General features: G+C 37.4%; 1 protein-coding gene and 1 pseudogene across 2 annotated transcripts; both read right to left on the bottom strand.

The window, feature by feature from the left end:
• Positions 1-7,413: 7,413 nt before the first annotated feature.
• Positions 7,414-9,670, bottom strand: LOC143544500 (putative protein phosphatase 2C 40). Its single transcript, XM_077036595.1, has 3 exons — positions 8,451-9,670; positions 8,110-8,374; positions 7,414-7,658 (listed from the first exon to the last, which is right to left on the bottom strand). The coding sequence occupies exons 1-3, from the start codon at positions 9,468-9,470 to the stop codon at positions 7,531-7,533; spliced, it is 1,413 nt and encodes a 470-aa protein (XP_076892710.1). The 5' UTR covers positions 9,471-9,670; the 3' UTR covers positions 7,414-7,530.
• A 2,975-nt stretch (positions 9,671-12,645) lies between these two features.
• LOC143544485 (uncharacterized) lies at positions 12,646-22,231 on the bottom strand (annotated as a pseudogene). Its single transcript, XR_013137262.1, has 8 exons — positions 22,140-22,231; positions 21,940-22,073; positions 21,758-21,858; positions 14,161-14,253; positions 13,802-13,904; positions 13,648-13,722; positions 12,912-13,008; positions 12,646-12,720 (listed from the first exon to the last, which is right to left on the bottom strand). The product of XR_013137262.1 is annotated as an uncharacterized LOC143544485 (transcript).
• Between the last annotated feature and the right edge of the window lie 3,038 nt (positions 22,232-25,269).

The following is a 25,269-nucleotide window of genomic DNA, read 5'->3' as shown; positions in this document are numbered from 1 at the left end:
TCTTAAACGGGTTATAACATCTCATTTATTTGTGAAATAACCTCTTAATCATCAAATCCCAAGAGTAATTTATACGAGATATGGGTCTTACAAAACCCTAATAGCCCTCAAATGGGTTGTAAGATCTCATTTATTGGTAAACACTATCATTAAACCCTAATTTAGTTTATCTCCTTTACATGTTCTCTGTTGCTGGTCTTTCGTCTTAATCGCCGGTTAACTTTCGATACTACCCACCATTGCCTACTACATTAACATCCCCTTTGTCATTAGACAAATATCTGTGTTCATGTTTGTTCATTTAAAAAAATCAACATGCTCGTGTCTGTTTATGTTTGTTCGTTAAAAATCTAAAAAACCTACACATCTCAATTGAAAAAAGTAAAAACTCAAACGCTAAAAAATATAATAAAAAACTAATATATATGTATAAAATTACAACTAAACTACGTTAAAAAAAAATAAAATCATCATAAAATAGCAAAACAATTTAAACAAAAACTTGAATAAACCCCCGTAACACGGGAGGATCAAACTAGTAATAATATATAGTATTAACAATATAATTTACTTAGCATTTTTGTCTTAGAGTAATATATAGTATTAACAAGTAAGATGAATAGATTATCGTTGATGCTAAACGGGTTACCTTTATACACAATAATGTTTCTACCGTCTCTTGTCATCAAGTGCAAAAACACAACAATATAGAAAACAATAGTTTAGTATTTACGTTATATCCTTGTTTGAGTTCTTTATTTTAAATAGCTTTCCAAACTCTACTTTTCAAAGATTAAAGCTTTATCAAAACTAATTAGAAAAAAGTATAACGTGTGACTAATATGTTTCATCAAAGTATTTATAAATATTTAAATGAATGTTAATCAGTTGTACAGGCGAAAATTGAGAGAAAATAATTATTTTCTTTTATCAAATTATGTTTTTAAAAAACTTTTTAAATGTATGGCTAAGTCTTGGTTAGTAATGTGTGTATTAAATTTGTTTACCAAAAAATACTTAAAAATATATACTTGGGTCATTGTTCAATTATTGAGGGTTGAATATGTACATCTAAGTTTTTAAAACTTTATATTAATTGAATAATATAAATTTTAAATAATACTTAATAAATATTATATATTGTCTGCGCGCAGCTTCTTAGGTACCTCTCAACAACCCGTTTTACGTATTTTCTAATAGATATGGTATTATCTTTCTCGTAGATTTGGTAGTATATTTTTATTAGGTAACCCTCGCCCAAACTTAACTAGAAAATCTATACTCGAGTAATAGTGTTTCAAACACATTACATTTGCAACTAACAATGAAAAAAATTATGGCTAACTATGCTATTAGGTTTTATTACATATCGTAAAGCATTTACATTATCCCACATTAGCAACCGCCTTAGATCCTTGTTCAAAATGTATTTTTTTGTGTTGATTAGTGTCTAGCAAGTCTTTTTATTCGTTCGAGGATAGACAAGACAACAATCACAAGGTTATACATAATGTAACGGGTATCTTTTCAGAAGAGTAGAAGATGATAAAATATACTAATATTATATAATTATTAATTTTAAAGTGGCAGCCACACACAAGTCTTTCAAGCGCATTTCAATTGCCTTTTTAAAATTTACTAATATTATTATAATTATTATTTTACTGTTCTATTACTAGCCTTTTTAAAGCATACTTTACAAGTCTTTCAAGCGCATTTCAATTGCCACCTGGGTGGTACACGTGTCTCTCACTCATCTCATCGTTGTTGCTAATTTGGTGCTAAGTGAGTTAATCTTGGTAATTGTATTTGTATATTATCTAATGATATGATGTACAAGGAATATAAATAGGAAACATAAATACACTCTAGACCCTCTATTATAAGATAATATAAATATTGTCTAATATTCCCCCGCAAGCTAAGGCCGAGGAGCGACTTGTAGCTTGGACCGTAGCTCAATAAACCGTTGAGAGGGAAGTGGCTTTGTAAAGACATATGTGATCTGATCGTCAGTCGATATGAAGTGAACAAAGAGTTGTCCTCGAGCAACCAGTTCCCGAACAAGATGGAAGTCCACCTCAATATGTTTTGTACGTGCATGAAATACCGGATTCTTCGACAAGTACGTTGCACCTAGATTATCACACCATAATGTTGGTGCCGTTTTCATAGGAACCCGAAGCTCATGTAGAAGTGCTCGAAGCCAAGTGAGTCCAGTGACCGTATCGGCAAGTGCTTTATATTCTGATTCAGTAGATGACCGAGAGACAGTTTTCTATTTTCGTGCACACCAAGAAATAAGATTCGATCCAAGATAGACTGCGTATCCCCCAGTGGATCGACGGTCATCTGGGTCGCTGGCCCAGTCAGCATCATAGAAGGCATTCAAATGGTTGAAAGTAGAATCTGTGTAGGCATGAAGGGTAGTACCCGAAGAGTGTTTGAAGAGAAGACCATGATGTGCAGTACCTTTTAAAAACCGAAGAATGCGTTTAACTGTGGACCATTGGTTTTCGGTCGGCGAGTGCATAAATTGGCATACCTTGTTAACTGCATAGGTAATGTCTGGGCGAGACAATGTAACGTATTGAAGAGCACCCACAATCTGATGATATTGGACTGGATTATGGAACTGGGGGCTGTCACCGAGAACAAGATTAGCTGTAGTAGTAATCGGTGAGGATACAGGGTGTGCATGAGATAGATCAGCCCGCTCAAGAAGTTCAAGGATATACTTTTGTTGTGATAGGAGGAGATCTGAACCGTTAGTAACAATGTCAATGCCTAAAAAATATAATAACTTGCCCATATCTTGAACATCAAATGACTGGCCAAGTCGGCGGACAACGTAATCAATTGCTTGTGAGTTATTACCTGTCAAAATGATATCATCAACATACACAAGCATATACAATAGTGTGCCCTTAGAGAAGTAGATAAACAGTGAGGGGTCGGTCTTGGACCCCCTAAACCCGAGCTCATGAAGAGCAGTAGACAATCGATGAAACCATTCCCTAGGCACCTGCTTTAAACCATATAGGGATTTGTGCAAAAGACAAACATGGTCAGGCTTATGAGGATCAACAAATCCGGGAGGCTGCTGTAAGTGTACGGTCTCCTTTAGATTGCCATGTAGAAAGGCATTTTGTATGTCAAGTTGCCTTAGGGGCCATTTTTGTGTAACAGCCAACGAAAGCACCACGCGGATTGTTGTTGCTTTAACAACAGGGCTAAATGTTTCCTGATAGTCAATGCTCGGTTGTTGTTGAAACCCCTTGGAAACCAGGCAGGCCTTGTACCGTTTGATAGCCCCAGTTTGGTCTCGTTTTAATTTGTAAACCCATTTACAATCAACCACATTAGAATTCTGAACACGAGGTACTAAAGTCCATGTGCTGTTTCTCAAAAGAGCTGAATACTCTTCAGCCATGGCTTGACGCCATTGAGGATCCTTGTTAGCAACAGTAAAGGTGGTGGGTTCAGTGTCGGATTGAATTGTGTGGGTATGAAAAGAGGCGACGTTATATGGTGTGACGGTTTTGGGGTTTTGTCGAAGATTGGGAGGTCGGGACCTTGTTAGGGTAGGAGTGGGTTGTCTGATGTTGTTGATGTTGTGACAACTGGTGGGACGGTGTTGTGTTGTTCAGAGATAGGAGTTGGGGGCTGTTGGGAAAGGACGGTGGATGTTGGTTGGTTGGGAACAAGTTGGTTAGGGGCTGTGTGGGTGGAAACGGGTTGTTTGGGGCGTCGTTGATAGGTCTGAATAGGAGAAACTGGCTGATTAGGGGCTGTTTGGGTGGGAACAGGCTGCTGAGGGGCTGTTGTGGACTGCTCGGGTATAGAAGGCTGGTTAGAAATGGTGGTGGTTGTAGTTGGATTAGATGGAGAAGACTGATTGTTAGGGATGTGGGCTGTGTTGGAGGGTATATCAGAGGTGACAGGTTGGTTGGGAGGAATCGAGAAGGAGGAGACATAGGGGGAGGTTTGAGGGGATGGATTTGGGGTGTGAGTAGGTTGAGCGAATGGAAAGTATTGTTCGTTGAAACGAACATGTCGGGCAATGTAAAGGCGACTAGTTGTGGAATCAAGACACCGGTAACCATGATGGGATGGACTATATCCAAGAAAGATACATGGTAACGAGCGGAAGTCCATTTTGTGGTGATTATAAGAACGTAGATGAGGGTAGCATTGGCATCCAAAAACCCGCAAAAAGGAGAAATCGGGTTTAAATTTAGAAATGTGTTCAAAAAGAGAAATTTTGGAAGCAACACGAGATGGCATTCTATTGATAAGATAAACTGTTGTGTCGAAAGCAAAGTTCCAAAATTTCTTAGGAACACCCGACTGAGCAAGAAGGGTAAGACCCGTTTCCACAACATGTCGGTGGCGTCTCTCAACAAACCCGTTTTGCTCACTGGTGTGAGGACAGGAGAGACGATGAATGATGCCAAGTGAGAAGAAGAAAGATGAGAGAGGTCGAAACTCTCCGCCCCAATCTGTTTGGACAGATTTTAATTTGGTTTGAAATTGGCGTTCAACCATGGCATGAAAATGTTTGAAAGTAATATATACATCAGATTTGTGTTTTAATGGGAAAATCCACATCTATCAAGTGAAATGATCAACACAAAGTAAGAAATATTTATCACCATTAAAAGATTTAACAGGTGCTGGCCCCAAACATCACAAAAATTAAATCCAAAACATTACTACTTTTAAAAGTTGAAGATAACAAATGAAGTTTTGAGGATTTCCCCATGTGACAAGAATTATAAGAGGTACGCAAACTTTTATTGCTAACAGGAAGTAACAAAATTAAATAACATAGACTTCAAAAGATCTGGATGAGGATGTACAAGTCTTCGATGCCATGTATCGGTAGAGGCACGAACAACAGAGAATGCAACTTTGTGAAGAGGACGAAGAGGTGGCAGACAAATGGAGTAGAGCCCGTTGTCACTTGGACCCGTGAGGAGGGTATTGCGTGTAAATAGGTCCTTCACAGCAAAAAAGGTAGAGTGAAATTCAAAGAAAACATTATTGTCATGACAAAACTTTTGAACAGAAAGAAGGTTTCTTTTAATTTGTGGAACATGAAGTATAGTAGAAATTGAAAAAGTTTTGGTAGGGGAATGAATTTTGGTTGAACCGATATGTAAAATAGGTAAACCCTCACCATTGCCAACATGAAGTGAATCCTCACCATAATAGTGTTCTAAGTTGTCAAGGCTGCGGATATCTGATGCAACGTGACTGTTAGAACCAGTGTCCGGAAGCCATGAATTTGATGCCTGTGAGCGATAATCAGCATAGTTTGCGGATGGTTGTCGTGTCCTTAGAGTGTTAGGATCACGATTGGGGCACTCAGACGGGATATGCCCGATTCCACACCTATTACATGTACCATAAACTGTATTTTGATTAGATGTCCAATTAAATTGACCTCGATTACCTCAATTGTTGTTTCCAAAAGAACGGGAGTTACTTCGGCAACCACGACCGCGATTAGAGTAGCCGCGACTGCGACCACGGGAAGCATAGAAGGCTTGCGGTTGTGGTGTTTGTGGCTGAACTTGAAGACCAAGTTGAGACATAAATTGTTGGAGTGCTTGAAGGGTCTCAGCAAGTATTGGACTAGTCGCAGCAGGAGGAGATGACCTACTGGTTGTGGCAGTGAAAGCCTGAGCGGGAACTGGATCTGTTTTCTTAACTATAAAATCATGGTTAGAAAGAAGACTATGAAGTTCGATAAAGGCTGTTGGAAACTGACGGGTCAATATAGTAGACTTCAAACTATTGTACTCAGCGCGAAGACCAGCCATAACAAGCATAACTAGGTCTTTTTCTTTAAACGGTTCACCTATATTAGCCAAGGCATCAGCATATTCTTGTGCTCTCGTGAGGTAGGCAGAGGGGGTTTCATCATCCTTCATCTCCTCATTTGGAGTTTGAGTAACTGTGATTTTAGAGTATATTCACGAGAAGTCGTGTGAGGGGCAAAAGCACGTTCCAAGGACAACCATAATTCTCGAGAAGTACTGCCCTGAACATGCTGGAACACTCCTTCAGAAATTGTTGACATAAGCAACATTCGTACGTGGGCATCATTAGATACCCAAGTGGCATGATTGGGGTTTGGTTGGGTTGTGGGAGGGTCCTCCTTGTTAGGGGATGCAATTGTGATGGTGGAGTCGGGACATGGGATAGACCCATCAACATAGCCAAAAAGCTTGTTGGTGATAAGAAAAGGTTCTATCATAGTTTTCCAGTAACCATAGTCGGTGGAAGAGAGGGTGAAACCAAACTTGTGAGAATTATGATTGGTTTTCTCTGCTGTGGTGAATGAAGCAAGCAACGCCATTGTCTTTGTTTATGAAGAAGAAGAAGAAGAAGAAGAAGAAGGGTGGTAGCAGCAGGCAAGAGCTGATTGGCAGATTTAGGGTTGTAGAATTTTTGGCGGCAGATTAGGGTTTCAGAGACGTGGCTCTGATACCAAGTTAATCTTGGTAATTGTATTTGTATATTATCTAATGATATGATGTACAAGGAATATAAATAGGAAACATAAATACACTCTAGACACTCTATTATAAGATAATATAAATATTGTCTAATAAAGTGGCAGTATTATTTCATCTAATTTTATCATTAATTGCATGTAGGTTTCTTTGGTGCTTCGTTGTAGGTTTTGATGTGATTGAGTTAGAACTTACCTTACTTTGCAAAATCACATCCCATCAAAACCTATAACGAAGCACCCAAAGAAACCACATGCAATTGATGAGAAAATTAGATGAAATACTAGCACCAAATTAGCAACAACAATGAGATGAGTAAGAGGCACGTGTATCACCAGGTGGCGTGGCAATTGAAATGCGCTTGAAAGACTTGTTTAAGAAAGAAGTCAAAGTTTAAAACTATACGAGAACCCTAATAGGACTCGAATTGATTCCCGTGTTGTATATTCATAGACTCCTCATGGTTGTTTTTTTAGAAAGATATCTAATCAATCCATTTTGCCACCTCTACTTTAAACCAACTCAAAATTAACCAACGCGTCTAATTGATCATCAATGCTAAACCTAAAGTCGCGGGTCCTGTACGAGTTATTACAATCTAAAAGAATGGTTGCTTTTGCGCACACAAAAAGAACCGGAAAGAAAGAACTCGATACTCCAGAATCTATGCTTTACAATAAGATCATTAAAAAACAATCAGATCATAAAAAAGGAAAGAAAGAATATATTTAAATTGCTTAATCACCAGCCAAAGCAAAGAAAGTTTGTTCTTTGTATCAAAAGTTCTTACAACTTTTAATTATGCTTCACCAACACCATTTATTAAACTAATACATTTGACTTTCAAAAGTCAAATACCAGAATCGAAAAGGAGATATGCAGCAACATATTTCTAATGTATCAATATCATAAAAGAAACAATAAGGGACTAGACGATACAAAATAATATTGTCGAATGGAAAACTGTACGGAACTAGCTACCGTCTAAAACAATATTGGGAACAAACTATATGCAAGTTGAAGCCTTTGAGGTGCGCTTATTCGTACCTAGCATTATAACAATAACCGTTACATCATCATGGTATTTTCTTCGCCTGCCAGCAGGGACACTCATTAACTCCTCGGTACTAAAACCTGCAAGATTTACAATCATTCATTAACATATAAGAAACAAGTAACATAACCCATAAAACTTTTTACATCCCAACAAAACATATCTTTATCTTTCGGTATTGTGTGGTCATAACTATAAAAAGTTTAGTTTATATAAAGAAACTTATGAATTTACAACCTTTCACTAACATATAAGAAAAAAGTAACATGGCCCATAAAATCTAGCATCACAACAAAACATATTACAAACTTTAGGTATTTGTGGTCCTTTTAGTTTATATAAAGAAACTTATGACCGTTCAAAAAATAAAAGAAGCTTATGAATTTACAATCTTTCATTAACGTATAAGAAAAAGGTAACATGGCCCATAAAAAGTTTTACATCCCAACAAAACATATTTCTATCTTTGAGTATTTTTTGTTAAAAAGTATAAAACTTTTCAGTCTATATAAATAAAGCTTATGAATTTACCTGCAGAACAAGCGGCTTTAAGTACAAGTTGCTCCAACAGATATTTTGCTGGATCCCCAAACGGTTTTGCAGATATGTAGGAATGAACAAGCTTAACAGCCTCATCGTTTGAGAAGAAATCAAATAAACCGTCACTCCCGAGTATTACAAAGTTATCAGAGCTTGAAATTTCATGCATATATAGTGACGGTTGTACAGAAACGTACGGAGGACTTAGAAGATTACGAACGCGAAGAATACCCATTAAAGCATCGTTCAAAACTTTCTGCACAAAAAAATAAATTAAAAAAGAAATCCAAACACCCTCTGAAACCATATGTGTTAAAAATAAAAGATTTTACCTTTTTCAAATAACCGGCTCCAAAAGCCCGAGTAACCTTCAACTTCCCTTTAACTTTCCCATGCACAATTGTCTTCGGGTCATCGGGATGTTCTTTGAGAATTTGGTTTCTTTCAACTTCATTATCAACCGTATGACTATCAGTTAATTGGACCGCTTTCAATCCTTTAAACCCGTTTGTTTCGTCATCATCTGTTGCTAAAACTGCCCGACTATCTCCTAAATTCATTATATAGAAATCCTTCCCTTGAATAAGCCCTACAAGAACACACGAGCCCACCGACACAATATCAGGCCTATCCTCCATTTCTTGCTCAACCATGTATAAAAAGTCATTTTCTGCTTGGTTAAGCGCGCGCTGTAAGCTTTCAAGAACTCGGCTTTTAGGCCTCATAGCGTTACTATTACCATCTCCAACAAAATAATCAAATTCAATATTCAGATTACACCTAATGGTTTCGTAAAACGTGCCCGCTAGAAAATCAGCTGCGTCACGTCCGTTAAATCCATCATAAATTGCACAAAAAAGCCAACCGTTTTCCTCAGAACAAACCGCTTGAACTCTATCTTCACCTGCAGCCCCACCTGCCACTTGTACTTCAATTGCATTAAGAAAATCTTCGTTTCTTGACGGTGCACTCAACGGTTTTGATAAAAAGGAATCAAATTCAAGATTTTCAGGGGTGGATGGGCTGCAACTTAAATTGGACATGCTACTCGGGAAAGAAGATGATAACAAGTCTAGTTTTGTGAATGATGGTGAAGACGGGATTCGTCTAAATGATTTTGGAGAGTCTAATGATGGAAGGATTTCGGAGCTAATTAAACCGTTGCAAATATTAGTGTTGGCTAATGTTGCGTTGGCACTTATAGCAGCCCCCGATAGGCAAGTAAATGAACTGTTTTTTCTTACATGTTTTTTCCCTGTGGGGATATCGTATCCTTCGGTTGTGTTGCATTTATAGCCAAAACTCACTTCCAGTTCTTCACCGGGATCAAGAATTGATTTTTCGTGCATCATTTCAGTCTGAAAAATCAGAAAGAAAGAAAGAAAAAATTAGCTTCTTTAGTATATAAGTATCTAGATATAAGTATCTAGAACAACCTTAAATTACCACAAACCATAAGTTAAAAAGTTCCAGATTAACCTAAGTCTCGTGGACCAAAATCAATACCGTAACGACATTTGGGAAAACCATGTAATTCAGACTGTACTTTTGTTAAATTGTGTAATTCAGAAGCTAAAGACTGAGATTATGGACTCTTAAAAAGGATTTCAATACTATTAACAAATCCCCAAATTTAATGCAATTAATCTAATGACAATGCTCTCATCAGCAAACAGGTAATTAACAATTAAAAACATAAAATACTTATTAAAATCATAAACTAATAAATATCATAGACATTAAAGGGTCAAGATTATGAAAGCCAAACAGATTTTAATAAATCATATGCCAAAATTAATATAACAATAAAGGATCCTAAGAACAAGTCAAAACTAAAATTAATAACATAATGCAGCAATCAGAGGCCAAATAATCACAAAACATAAAAAAAAAAAAAACCAAAAAACACTACAGTTACAAGATCCACAGGTAATCAAACCTAATCATACACAGATCAAATCAAATTAAACACCAATGCAGCAATCAAGAAACAAATAATCAATCCAAAACTGATCACACCCTTAAAACCAGCAAAATCAACAGGGGTTTGATAAAAAAACAAGAAACCCAGATAAGAAAACACAAATTAACAAATACCCATCAATCAAAACAGCATAAAAATCAAAACTTTAATGAAGAAACAGAATCTTGATGTTACCTTGTTAACACCCAGATGGGGAATCGGTTGAAACCCTGAAATTGATATGAAAATGGAGTGAATTGAGTATGAAATTGAGGGTTTTTAAAAGAGTTTGAATGCAAAACGAATCAACGATTGGATGGTTGTAAAGAAGAGTGTAAAAGAAAGAGTAAAAGAGAGCATGAAATGGCGGAAGGAGTAATAATAATATAAGTGTTTTGTTTTTGTGTGGGATTCATGAATAATAATAATAATAATAATAATAATAATAATAATAATTGGTGAATTTGTTAAAACCAACCAAAAAAAGGGTGAGTGGGACCCACTGCCACTTGCACAAACAACAAGAGTTTAATCTTTTGTGACTGCCAAGAGCCAAACACCTTCTCAGTTTGGTTTAAAGATTACTTGTTGGTTGAAATAAAAATGTATAGTACTTGATTCATCACATTGGTTATACAGTTGTGTGTTTGTTGGTTTGTATGCCTAACTAATTGGATCACTGTTTGGATGTTTGTGTAACAAGATCATGTTGGGGGCACATTTAACAATGACTGAATTGGGTTTCTAAATTAATTGTCCTTTGTGATACGATCCGTGACCCAAGTTTAATATTCGCTTGTGTCATAGTTGTGGATTAAGACAATGAATGATTTGAGTTAAGACTTGTGCAAGGTTGTTAGTTCGAATACCAGGTCCATCCAAGTTTTCGTCTCATCATGTGTTACGCTAAAATTTTTGCTCTTGTGTTGGTATATCGACTGTCTAGTGGCAACTTGCGGTATAGTTTTCTGGGGGAACATTTAAGCTAAACTCCGAAGTCAATGCGGCCTGATTAAGACAAAATAGTTTGGCCAGAGTTGGGAAACCGGGCTCTCCAATATAAAGAGTACGATAACCCAAAAACACAAGAAAGTTGTCGTTCCAAAAAAAATTGTAAAAAAAATGATAGACGTGTACTATTTTCAATAATATATGAACATAAATGTTAATTAATCCCTAAATTTGATTCAAAACTATAAATGCACAAATATGAGAGATTGAAAATATCATAAATCATTTATTGTGTACATTTATTTTATTTTTTGTAACTTACAGTTGTTCTACTTCTAAAGTTCTAAACTCACTAACTCACATACCATATTTTACTATCTTTTTATATTTTATTTATTTAGATTGTTGTCAATATATAAAAACAAAAACTGCTATATTTTTTGATAGATGAATCCATGCTCACATGTTTAATGTGATAAACACCTCACCTATGAGAAGAAAAAGATGCTTTTATACCAAATTTTAGTCCTTTTCATAAAAGTTTTATACTTATTCAAGGAAACATGGTATTGGAAATTGTATAAACATTTTATTTTTGTAACAAAGTGATTTAAAGTTATGTTTAAGTTGGTGATTGTCCAAAAAAATAATTTATTTCCAAACGTTAACTTTTTTGTGTTGTGCCTATACGGTTTTGCTAAAAACAAATCACTCGTAAAGTCATGAGTTACACAGCTAAAAGTAACGTATCTACTTTTACTCGTGTCATACTTTTTTTCTACTAATAATTTCAGCTAAAGTGATATAAAACACCATATCATGCATAGATTCACATATGCATTCTTATTCATGTGTGTGCATGTGTTGTTTTTCATGTGTATATCACATGCATATTGTTATTAGCGTATGAAATTCAAATATATAGGGTCTAAGCAAGTAAAGGTAAATACAAATCAAATTTGTGTATCACATGACTATATATGTTAAATTATTCTACCATAAACAAATAGACATTAACTAGAAATATTAACACTTTCCATATTTTTTTTTTCTAATGCGATCCATCACTTCTCAAAATTAACAATAAATATTTATTAAAATTAAAATGTCACAATCTCTTCATAATGTCAAATCTCTTGATAGTGAAATGGGTGGAGAGTAGATGAAGGAAAAAAGAAAATAATAATAATAATAATAATAATAATAATAATGGCATGCATATAAGTCATTTTCTAGTTAAGGTTTATGGATTCCAAAGAGACAATCATGTCCCCCATGATTCTAGACATTGATAGTTTCATACTCAAAATTTAGTGGCGTGCTTGGTATCCAATGTTTCTACCTAGAAAATAAAGATTAATTAAACCATAAACCGATATTAGTTTCAAACAATGTAAAACGCATATACAATCAACTTTTTGAAGTATCAATTTCGGGAGCAATCGGTTCTTGATCTTATCACCCTCATATGTTAGGATCTTAACCGCTTACAACCAACAAAAAGGGGCATCATAATAAATTTATAAAAACTAAGTGATTTGATATTGTTAGTAAAAGTTTTTAATTTCATGGAACTAATGTTGTAATATATTTTTGCAGCCTTCTCTGCCTTATAGTATGAAGATGACTTATGATCCAATAGTGTAATATACTTTTGTAACTCCCTTCTTTGTCCTCATTTGAGTAACCTGAGCAAACAACCCAATCAAATCTCACGAATAAGATATACGGGCATGTGTGAATATGATTCTTTAGCAAAACAAGTATACACATTTTACGAATGGCGTGTTAAGAAAGTACATTCAATTTGTTGCATACATTTAAAGTGAGCATATCTGGTTAGATTTTATAAGTAGCTTATCATTTGCTACAAGTGTACCTTAATATTGACAAGATCTGAAATGTCGGAAACATGTGTACCACCCACAAGGGCATCCTGGAAAATCACCTAACTTCACGATATGAGGAGTGCTTCCCTGCATAGTTTCCACATCATCTCAATAAGAAATATGTTTGACTTTCAGAGTCAATGAGACTGCTCCAAAGATGTAAACTTTTATAGCAAATTTGCAACGATCACTAACAGGGAAAGTTGCAAATTTGTATTTTTCTGAAAAGGAAAGGATGGAAGGTTGTGTTTATTCATGTTGGATGGTGTATGAGTATGAATCCTAACAGTTGTCCGTTTGACCTAAAAAGACAATGTATGATTTTACCTCTTAATCATTGTTATTTAAAGATTTAGATATTATTGTGAGAATATTATCTTTACAATAATATAAGATGTTAACCATCTATAAAAAAAACTAAAAAAGGACAGTATTGGTCAATCCGAGTTGTCTAGCCTACCCATCTTAATTCTTTTTTATAAAGCGTGGAATGAAAATAGTTCACGAATAAATTCAGAGTAGAAAAAATTGATAAAAAGGCTCATTTGAATAAAATATTAAAAGAAATTTAGTAAGATTGTTTCTATTTTAAAAGAAATTTAGTAAGATTCTTTCTATTTTACACAGAAGATATGATATGTGAATGATATGTTTATTTTGTAGCCTCGGCTAAATTGGGCACACATGAATATGAATCCTGGTGTCATAATTGCATCGACACATTACCTTAGGAATGTAATCCGGAAGGGCCCCGCCACATAGCACAGAAGCTTCTTCATACGAATATGCAGCAACAGAAACCTGAAACTCGCAAAAATATATAATATATAATCCATTTGTGCAAAAGTAGATAAATAATAATTAAAATCTATAAACATACCTTCATTCCCCTGGATATCATATTGTTTGCTTCTAACTCTAACTCCTGCACCTTTCTCTGCAGTTCAGCCTGTGGAACTGTTCCCACGTATTCAACCCATGGCCTAAAAAACAAAGATTTTGTAGTCAACATCAGAAAATAGTCAAGGTACTATTTGATGCATGCTATAAGTTTGTGTAGCCCAGCATGCCAGAATTGCATGATAAAGAATCTACTTTCCACAAGTTTGCATTGAACACTTCCTTACAAATTGCAATGCCCCCAAAGATTTAATAATTCAGAACAAGACTGTACATGAAACCATTAAAAATGAAAATAAGATTGATAAGAATGTGTAGTATGTTGAATCATTCTCATACCCAGCAGGGAAATGATAGGCTTTGCTTGGCTTCAAATGGCCTAATCCCACTTTAGGGAGGCACACATCCAATAAATGTCCGGCTGAGTGTAACCTGAAATGAAATATATGCGTTCTTTTGATTAATAGCTTGGAAACATGTTCACATACACAAATAATGTTGTAGAAGCATTATGCGTCGTTATTAGGTGGTTAAGTGAACACATTAGCAGTTCCTTGCACATACATGAAAGTTATTTTTTTTATATAATGTAGCTATGCTGGTTGTTATTGATCAAGCTCAGTAACTGCATAATAGGGCTGACCTAGTTTAACCAATCATGCTTAAATCTTGCTTGCTAATCAACTTATCAATCAATCAATCATGCCCAGTAAAATCCCACCGACAGCAAAGCTATAAGTAGGGTCTGGGGAGGGTGGGATGTAGGCACACCGTACCTCTATCCAAAGGAATAAAGAGGTGGCTTCCAGAGAGACCCTCGGCTCTAAGTACATGTGTATGAAGCAAAATAAAGGAAATCAAAGTTTAACAGTTATATAAAAACTACTACTAATTATAATAATATTAATAATAAGATCACAGTTTAACAGCTATATAAAAGCTAATAATAATTATAATAATAATAATAATAATAATATATGTAAGGGAAATACCATTATGGTATGTGACCTAAATAAGTTAAGTCTAAGCCCTAAGGTATTCAATTCTCTCTAACTTTAATTCTACTTCTCCACGAATTCCTATCCTCAACCATGTCCTCGGAGAGGTTTAGGTCTATCAAATCAAGCCTAATCCTCTCATCCCAAGTCAATTTCGGTCGTCCTCTACCCCTCCTCCCCTCTATAGTAATGTTTTCTACGGATCTAACAGGATTCGTCGTCTGTCTTCTCTTTACATGTCCAAACCATCTCAATCTCCACTCTCTTATCTTGTCTGCTATGTTCGCCACCCCTAATCTCTCGCGAAACACAACGTTTCTTATTCGGTCTAGCCTTGTGTGCCCACACATCCAACGTAGCATTCTCATTTCTGCTACCTCCATCTTCCGCACTTGTGCCTTCTTGATGGCCCAACAATCTGTTCCATATAGCATTGCAGGTCTAACTGCCACCCTATAGAATTTTCCCTTTAGTTTAGTCGGGAAACTCTTGTCGCACAATATACCTGTGGCTGCTTTCCATCTACACCATCCTACCTGAACTCGGTGGGTCACATCACTGTCTAATTCCCCATCGCTCTGTACAAATGATCATAAATACTTGAACTTCGTTACCTGCGGGACCACCTGCCCTTCAATTGTGATCTGTGCGTCTTCATTGTCGTTTATCCCACCAAAATCACAGTGGAGGTACTCCGTCTTAGATCGGCTAATCTTTAAACCTTTTGTCTCTAAGGTTGTTCGCCACTCCTCAAGCCTCATGTTTAGATCTTGTTTTTTCTCAGCAAGTAACACAATATCGTCTGCGAACATCATGCACCACGGGAGAGTCCCCTGAATCGACTTTGACAACTCATCCAAGACTACTGCAAAAAGAAACGGGCTCAACGCTGACCCCAGGTGAAGACCTACCTTTACAGGAAAGAAATCAGTATCCCCCACTGGCGCACGGACACTTGTTTCACTCCTGGTATACATATCCATAATTATCTCTATGTATTTCCTGGGCACTCTTCTACCCTCCAAGCACTCCCAGAGCACCTGTCGTGACACACTGTCGTAGGCCTTTTCTAGGTCAATAAACACCATATGTAGATCACGCTTCTTCTCCCTATACTTTTCCATTAATCTTCTTATAAGGTGTATTGCCTCTGTGGTGGAACGCCCCGGCATGAAGCCAAATTGGTTGACCGTAACCTGAGTTTCTCGTCTAAGTCTAACCTCAATCACTCTTTCCCATAGCTTCATAGTATGACTTAGTAGTTTGATTCCTCGGTAGTTACCACAACATTGGGCGTCTCCTTTGTTCTTATAGATAGGAACTACAACGCTGCTTCTCCACTGGTCTGGCATCTTACCTGATTTGAGAATACTATTGAACAGAGTAGTTAACCACATGACTCCTTCCTCCCCCAGACACTTCCACACCTCGATGGGTATGTTGTCCGGGCCAACCGCCTTAGACCTTCCCATCCTCCTAAGTGCATCCTTCACCTCTTCTCGTGTGATCCGTCGGCAGTAGCAGTTATTCGATTGTTGTCGTTGAAAGTTTGTGTTGTCATGTTCTTCTTGGTAAGCTCTCCCATTGTTAAAAAGATTGTGGAAGTAGGTTTGCCATCTTAGCTTGATGTCCTGCTCCTTAACCAGTACATGCCCATATGTATCCTTTATGAACTTCACCGGTCCTAGATCTTGCCTTCTACGCTCCCTGGCTTTGGCAATCTTAAACATAGCATGTTCCCCCTCTTTTGTTTCTAGACTTTCATACATCCGTTTAAAGGCCGCCTTCTTTGCTTCCGCCACTGCCTTCTTCGCCTCTATCTTGGCCGTTTTGTAGTTGTCCCTCAATTCCACTCGCTCCTCCTCATTCGTGCACCTCATTAACTACCTAAAACATCCTTGTTTGTCCCTTATCTTGTCTTGCACTGCGTCATTCCACCACCAAGACTCCTTATGCCCACTTGTCTTTCCTGTTGTGACCCCGAGAGTCTCCTTTGCTACTTGGATGATCTTTGTCTCCATAGCTTCCCATATATGAGTTGAGTCCCCATTTAGTCGAGCCCGCGTATGCAGTAAGAGTTTATCCTTAAACAGTAGGAGATTTTCGTCCTTCAAATTTCCCCATCGAATTCTCGGTGTACCTTTCTTCTCTCAAACAGTCAGCTTATTTCTGAAGGCTATATCTGTCACTAGTAGTCGATGTTGAGTCACAACTGCCTCCCCAGGTATGACTTTGCAGTCCTTCCACCAACGTCGGTCTCCTTGCCTCATCAAAAGGTAGTCAATTTGCGTGTCGCGTCTGCCACTGCTAAAAGTGATTAAATGAGAATCTTGTTTCCTAAAATAAGAATTTATAATACCTAGGTCATGTGCCACCGCAAACTCTAGAAGATCTGTTCCGGTCTCATTCCTATCACCAAAACCGAAACCCCCATGTACGGCTTGAAAACCATCGTTAGCCTTACCAATGTGTCCATTAAAATCACCTCCTATGCAAATCCTCTCCCCCCTAGGTATGCCCCCTACCACTGCGTCTAGGCAATCCCAAAATTCTCTCTTTTCCTGATCCCCTAGGCCTACATGAGGCGCGTAGGCGGAGACTACTGCCACTACTTCCTCTCCTAGTACTAATTTCAACACCATAATCCTGTCATTATGTCTTGTCACCTCCACCACACTAGTGTGTATTTCCTTAGCCACTAGAAACCCCACTCCATTCCTAGCTCCATCAGACCCCGAGTACCACAACTTATACCCATTACACTCAGCCCCTCTATGTCCTTTCCACTTAGTCTCCTGGAGGCATGCTATCTAAACCCTACGTCTTTTAAGCACATCTACCAATTCTAGCAACTTACCATTTAATGTTCCTACATTCCAAGAAGCCAAACACAATATACGCTCCCTATCTTTACTCTTTCCTACACCCCTCGTTTCAGGACATGGTCTCAAGTAATAGTCATGGGTTGAACTATATGATGATAATTTAAACAGCTTCAAGTAGTAGTCATGGGTTGAACTTGCTAATCAACTTAAAGGCTAATAATTAAAACAGCTTCAAGTAGGCTTGAAAATGGGTTGAACTATATGATGATGTCACTTATTGTTTGCAACGATACAAGATAATTTAAAACTAACTGATTTCATTTATGGTATTGTTAAATTATATAACAATTAGATCCAAATTATGTTGTTTTGCTAACTATGCTATAAAAATTATATTGGTATTATGGTTTACATACCCAGACAACATACCCATCGAGGTGTGGAAGGGTCTGGGAGAAGAAGGAATAATGTGGTTAACTACTTTGTTCAATGTTATACTAGAATCTGGTAACATGCCAGACCAGTGGAGGAGCAGCGTCGTAGTCCTTATCTATAAGAACAAAGGAGACGCCCAGTGTTGTAGCAACTACCGAGGAATCAAACTACTAAGCCATACTATGAAGCTATGGGAAAGAGTGATTGAGGTTAGACTTAGACGGGAAACTCAGGTTATGGTGAACCAATTTGGCTTCATGCCGGGCCGTTCCACCACAGAGGCAATACACATATTAAGAAGATTGATGGAAAAGTATAGGGATAAGAAGCGTGACCTTCATATGGTGTTTATTGACCTAGAAAAGGCGTACGACAGTGTGCCACGCCAAGTGCTATGGGAATGCCTAGAGGGTAGAGGGGTCCCGAGGAAATATATACAGATAATCAGGGATATGTATACCAGGAGTGCAACAAGTGTCCGTGCGCCCGTGGGGGATACTGATTTCTTCCCGGTGGAGGTAGGCCTACACCGGGGGTCAGCGCTGAGTCCGTTTCTTTTTGCAGTAGTCTTAGATGAGTTATCAAAGTCGATCCAAGAGACAATCCCATGGTGCATGATGTTCGCAGACGATATAGTGTTAGTTGCTGATAGAAAACAAGATCTAAACATGAGGCTAGAGGAATGGCGAACAAAACTAGAGACAAAAGGTTTAAAGATTAGTCGCTCTAAGACGGAGTACTTACACTGTGACTTTGGTGGGGTAATTGACAATGGGGATATCCAGATCACCATTGACGGGCAAGCGGTCCCGCAGGTAACGACGTTCAAGTATTTAGGATCATTTGTTCAGAGTGATGGGGAATTAGACAGTGATGTGGCCCATCGAGTCCAGGTAGGATGGTGTAGGTGGAGAGCAGCCACAGGCATATTGTGTGACAAGAGATTCCCATCTAAACTAAAGGGAAAATTTTACAGGGTGGTTGTCAGACCCGCAATGTTATATGGAACAGAATGTTGGGCCATCAAGAAGACACAAGCACGGAAAATGGAGGTAGCAGAGATGAGAATGCTACGCTGGATGTGTGGACACACAAAGTTAGACCGAATAAGAAACGGTGTGTTCCGGGAGAGATTAGAGGTAGCTAACATATCCGACAAGATAAGAGAGTGGAGACTCAGATGGTTTGGTCATGTGAAGAGAAGACAGACGACGAATCCTGTTAGAATCGTAGAAAACATTACTATAGAGGGGAGGAGGGGTAGAGGCCGACCTAGATTAACTTGGGAGGAGAGGATTAGGCAGGATTTGATAGACCTAAACCTTTCAGGGGACATGGTTGAGGTTAGGAGTTCTTGGAGACGTAGAATTAAAGCTAAGGATTTTTAGGGCGATATGAATTATTAAAGGAGCTACTGTTTACCTTATCTTGGTCTCACACCATTATGCTATTTTAATGTCATATATTATATAGTTTTATTTATTAGTAGTTCTAATTTTATTCCGGGCTATTACTAATTATATTATTGTTAAACTTTAATTTCCTCCTATATCCCCTCAAAAATATTTTTTTAGAGCCGAGGGTCTCCCTGGAAGCCACCTCTCTACCCCATCTAGATAGAGGTACGGTGTGCCTACATCCCACCCTCCCCAGACCCTATTTATAGCTTGCTATGGGTGGGATCCCACTGGGTATGATTGATTTTGATTTTTGATTTTGATTTGATTGGTATTATGGTTTACAATCTTGTATTGTATAATTACAGGTTACCAGTCCTCGACAAAATACAGGTATTATTTACCAAATTAAGGTGTTGCTCTTTTGGCATACGTTTGGTATACATGTAAATGCTTTCTTACAGATATCAAAAATTGATGAGTTTGCTGCTAAACATTTTCCAGATTTATCCAAATTTGGTTAAAAGAAACGACTTAGACTTGAGTAATTATTATCATTTTGGTGGTGCAAATATATGAAAATTAGCGTTTACACAATTTATCCTTCTGTAGAGGAAAATACAAGCATTTCCCCAGTCAAAGGGGCGCATAGCAGGTAGAATTTCCCACTCCTAAATTTAGATGTTGGCATACAAAACACTGTCATTTATGGGAGGTTTCTTTGAATACAACAAAAGACGATTGGCTGAGAAGACAAGGCTTCCTTCCTCACAGGGTGGGAACCTTCTGTGCAGAGGTCATGCACTCATGCCGTTTGGCTCAGCCTAAAGAATGATGGAGCAACCTGTAAGAGACTATGACAGCCATCTTACATGAGATAGTGTGTAGATTACATGGATGACATTGTAGTTAAACTGGAGACAAAGGTCAATCACATAGAAGTCCCTCCAATTAGGCGGTTGAGTGTTGACTAGGTCAACCACGGGTACTCAAGATGTTGCGGTTTGGCCGAGCATTCGACCTACTCCAATTAAGAATGATTTTGCTAAACAAAAAGCTGAGATAGCGAGGTTTTATAGACCACTCAAGGCTATGGCTGCGTAGTTGACAACTCATTGATGGGTTGACGCTGAATAACCAGGTCTAATATAAGACATTCAGATATTCTTGTTCAACTTTGCTTGATAGTGTTGGAGTGCATCCAACGTGCCTTCGTTAATGTTGGAATTAAGTCTAAATACTTAACCGCCTAAGTTTTTCAGATGTTAAGAGCCTCATGTGAGCGTCTTAGCTCGAGAAAATCGTTGTCTTTGATCAGATTTGCTGAGTGAAGCATGCAACTTGTATTATCAGCTTAAGAAAACATTATGTATGACTAGATGACTAAATAGATATAAAGATGCCATCTTTGATTCTCTATGGAAAGGAGTACAGCTACAAGCCTACAATATGTGTGGCTTGAGACTTCAGCTTCTTTTGGTCAAAGTTGGATATAGGGCTTTTCTTAAACTTACATTTTGAACAACCCATGTTCAGCGTTTGGGTCTAGTAGTTGATTGACTTGTTTCTTCGCTATGCATATCTTTTGCTTATTATTTTCCAAGTCTTTTAAGCTTTATTTACTATATAAGCTTTTACATACAAATGACTTGTTATTCAAATTTTATTTTCCTAAGAATTCAGTTTTGAATTATCATCAAATTTACATATCTTAAAACGGTGAACTAGAAATAGCTATTAGTGCCTAAAAAGAATAATCTAAATCCAAAACCTCATTTACTCCGAACTTAAACAGCTTAAAGCTCTCTACTTCACTGAATAGAATACACATCAATGACTTTAATTCCTTAATCACTTGGGGTTCCAAATCCTATAGTATATTAATCATTTTCACAAATTATTACGCTTGCATAACGAAACAATTGCAACCGAATACACCTAATGTTTCATAACTGTTTGCTCTGTTGAAACAAAACATTTTACTAGTGCATTTAGCTCTCAGAGCTCTGAAGAAAAGGAAGCAATTATGAAACAATTGTAACTGAGTGCACTGATCATGATTAAAAAAACTCGAAGTTAACAGGTTATAAACGATGCCAAGTATCAGACATTAATACGACTCGTTTAACTAACTACTATATATGTCATGGCTATAAGACGGTTTTAAGTTTCATGTACCAATAAAAAGAAATGATTGAGCCTAACCTACTAATTTCATTTATTTAAAAAAAATCCTGCGCTTTATCGATGATTAACAGATGTTTTAATTAACTCATTTTACCTAGAGTAAAGCTTCCGTTTGGATTCATCAACTGACAACACAACTTCAACACCTGCCTCAATATCCTCAACACTCTTCTCAAAAACGCCATAATGATAAACCTAATTAATACAATCAGCCAAAATCAGAAACCATATAACAATTACAACTGTAAGTTTGTAAATAAACAGATAGATACATACGACACCGTTTCTGGATCGAACATCTTGCACGACGAATTTGAAACCAGAAGAAGTTATGAAGCCCGTATCGGAGGGCTGGCCACCACCTTGAGGATGAAATACTGTGGAATCAAGTGTCAACACGTGTCATCACCCTGCATATGCACCAAAAATTAGGGTTTTGGGGAGTAAATGAGAGGAAATTGAAAGGACTAACTGACCAGAAAAGAGGATATGAGTGTAGCAGTGGATTGAAGCTTCAACATATCCACATGGTATAACAGGATTGTTGGAGATTCAATATGATCCATGACGCCGGTGGTCGGAGTCACTGACTGACTTTGGTGGTTATTTCTGTTGAAGTCACTAACGGCTGCCGTTGTGAGCCTCTTCGAAACTACCACTCATAGTCATGGACAACACTATTTTGTTTTTTGTTTTTTTCTTTTTTTCGGTAGGTTCATGTTGTTCGTTTTCTAACCCTCTATTGTAATTGAATTCTTTTGTGAAATTATCAATGAAAAAAACTCATGGAATTTTGGTACAGTATTTTTTTAAACGCATAATATACCACAAGGCCACTAAGGCACTAAGTATTCAGGTACTGGATCAGTACATGACTAATTAAAAGCTCACAAAATCGGTGCGAGACCACTGCAGTTTCAACGATGAATGTAGTTTATTAGGTCTTTTCCATTGAGTTTGTTGATTGAATGCATATTGCAGGCCCAAGAGGTCAAGCAACACAATCAGAGAGCTTAAGGCCACGGGCCACCAACCTCAATTTTTTTAAATTTTAATCTGTACATTACAGTGTAAACCAAAACTAATTTCAAATTTTTTTACTCAGTTTTTTCCTTTTTTATTTCACTAGTTTGATCACACACTTATAATTAAATGTATGTAGTAGCAACTAATTTCATCAAAGTTTAGTCTTTGGTTTGAAAGCAGAATAAAAAAATATATAAAAAGATCCCAACTCAAAAAATTGCCTTACACCTTCTGAAAGATTGGGCCGACCCTGATTGAACGAGGTAGTATTGGCATGGCATCAATGAAGTTTCATCTTTATTTAATTTCTATAATTATTAAATCATTTTCGTATGATATTTTTTCGTGTATGGACTTGAAATTATGTCCCCATACTAATTATTATTTAGCGGCCCATCAATCATCCAGCACCCAAGTAAGCCAAATATTATAAACCATGGATCGAACCATATAAAATAATAAACCTCGTTGAAGGCCCATTTGCTCAGTTCAGATGGTTTTACCGGTTTATAAACACCATACATATATTAGCAATATGGTTTTTTAGTTAGCTACTTAGCTGATTGTTTAGGAGGCAAAACGATCACATAGGTTGTTGATCCTTGATTTCACAATCTAGTGTCAAAAAATTGAATTGTTTGTTTACATATGGTACTAACATATTATTTAAGAATTGGTGAACCAGTAGACAAGTAGTTCTTGTTGTTCACATGTCTATTAACTGAGGCTAAAAATAAGTTTTGACTTATTAGTTGAACATTCAGTATATTGTTGGACGGAAAATTTAATCAAGCAAACTAGTATAAACACATATTACACTCGTTAATTTACATTCATCAACGTTCATTTATGTATGTTTACATATACATTCAAATAAATCAAGTTCAGTGTTTTAAAGATCGTCCGCGTAGTCCAACCAATATAATTGTTTACTTTTTTGACGTAACTAATTATTGATGTTGATTGGAATATAACTTGAATATTACTGTCTATTTGTAATATGTGTAAGTTTGTGTTAATTTAGAATATTAAAGAAAACACGTTAACTTTCTTAACAAACAAACATGAACAAGAAATTTTGTTTGTTTATTTATATGAACAAATGTGAAAAAGCCATGTACATCTTTGTTCGGTTCCTTTCAAAGAGAGCAACACCCAATGCAATATAGAATAGTTAAATTTTTATTAATTTTATGTAGCGTACTTGAAATCTTTTTTTTTTAACAACAAATGAATCCTTTAAATGGGCTAATGGCTAAATTACTACACACTCGTCTTTCGATCCGGGAAAACCCCTCATCTAAGGCCAACACCCGTGAACACTTGCCCGAATGCACGACAGTGCGGAGAGATAAAACCACATGTTCGCCTAGTCTCCATCATCACCCTGGTACATTTGAAACTAAAAATTGTGCGCATAAATCGAACTTTGGTCACATGAAAAATCAAGTCTCTCTCTTACCACTTCACCACTAGTTTATTGGCTAATGTACTTGAAACTAAAGTAAAAATATGTTTTAACTTTTGAAACTATATTAATTAACAAAAATTTAATAAAGAACTTTATACAAACACCAAACGAACTATAAAGATGCTAGTGCAACAACATCATCACACCAACATACAAATACAATGACTCCACCACACTTAACCTCCTCATTTACATCAGAAACTGAAGAAACACTAATCGATCCCTGGCAGATTACGGATAATCTGGGGGTTAAATAGATGTTTCCCACGAGGGTTAGGTCCGGCAAGATGGTTATTCTTCTGATGACCTGTAAAACAGACACCGTGAGCTCGTCACTGAGAATGGGGGGTACCTCCTTGTGACCACCCTCCGGCGTGAGAATCAGACTAGATTGCTCTTGAATATAAGTGTATATTAAGAGAAATGACTAGAGCAGATATGATGGTATGAGATGAGATGATAATACCGTTCCAAGGTGTTGGAGTATTTATAGCCGAATGTAGGTTTCCAAGCAGGTACAGCTGGCTGAATAGTATTCCTGTTCTGCCAACTGTGGGCTACGCACGTGCCATGCTGGTGGTTGGTGGGTAGGCAGCGGCTGATAGTGACCAGGCCGGCTGTGTACTATTCCTGTTCCACCAACTGCAGGCTATGCACGTCCTCCGACTGGTTGGTGAGTAGGCAGCGGCTGATAGTGACATACAGTATAAGAGCGTGCTGTTCGTTCTACTGTTGTCAGTGAGCTGTCGTATCTTTGGTCAGATCTTTTGTCCATACCTCGTCAGGTACAGTACAAAAGATCCTCCAGTATCGTACGGACTGGCTCATTTGTGCGGGAGTGTTCCCGGCTTTGTGCGGGAGTGTTCCCGGCTTGCTCACTCCTTCTTCAGGTGACATTACTGAATTATTTAAGAGTTAAGTGCCTTGTGCGTGTAGCCTTGCTGCGCGGGTAGCCTTCCCTGATGGCTAGTATCCGTTACTGCGGGAACAGGCGGAGTACGTCAACCATTGGGAGGCTTTTCCTGCGGGAACAGCTTGCATACTGCGCGTAAGGACGTCACGTCTCTGAGCATGGTGGGTCCTGCGGATCCAGTTGGTTTCTGCGCAGA

The sequence above is a fragment of the Bidens hawaiensis genome, unplaced genomic scaffold (genome assembly GCF_021521415.1).
Source record: "Bidens hawaiensis isolate Kalapana, Puna unplaced genomic scaffold, B.hawaiensis_p1.1 tig00013584_1, whole genome shotgun sequence".
Lineage (NCBI taxonomy): Eukaryota > Viridiplantae > Streptophyta > Magnoliopsida > Asterales > Asteraceae > Bidens > Bidens hawaiensis.
Note: the sequence above shows the minus strand (reverse complement) of the source record. Positions and strands in the feature narration are given on the sequence as shown.

What these genes read in the sequence shown, in the direction of transcription:
- LOC143544500 (XM_077036595.1), bottom strand. Translation starts at nt 9,470, where the DNA reads ATGATGCACGAAAAATCAATTCTTGATCCCGGTGAAGAACTGGAAGTG. An exon ending in GAGCCGGTTATTTGAAAAAG is followed by an intron (nt 8,375 to 8,450) that starts GTAAAATCTTTT and finishes TTTTTTGTGCAG; the next exon opens with AAAGTTTTGAACGATGCTTT. An exon ending in TAAAGCCGCTTGTTCTGCAG is followed by an intron (nt 7,659 to 8,109) that starts GTAAATTCATAA and finishes TAAATCTTGCAG; the next exon opens with GTTTTAGTACCGAGGAGTTA.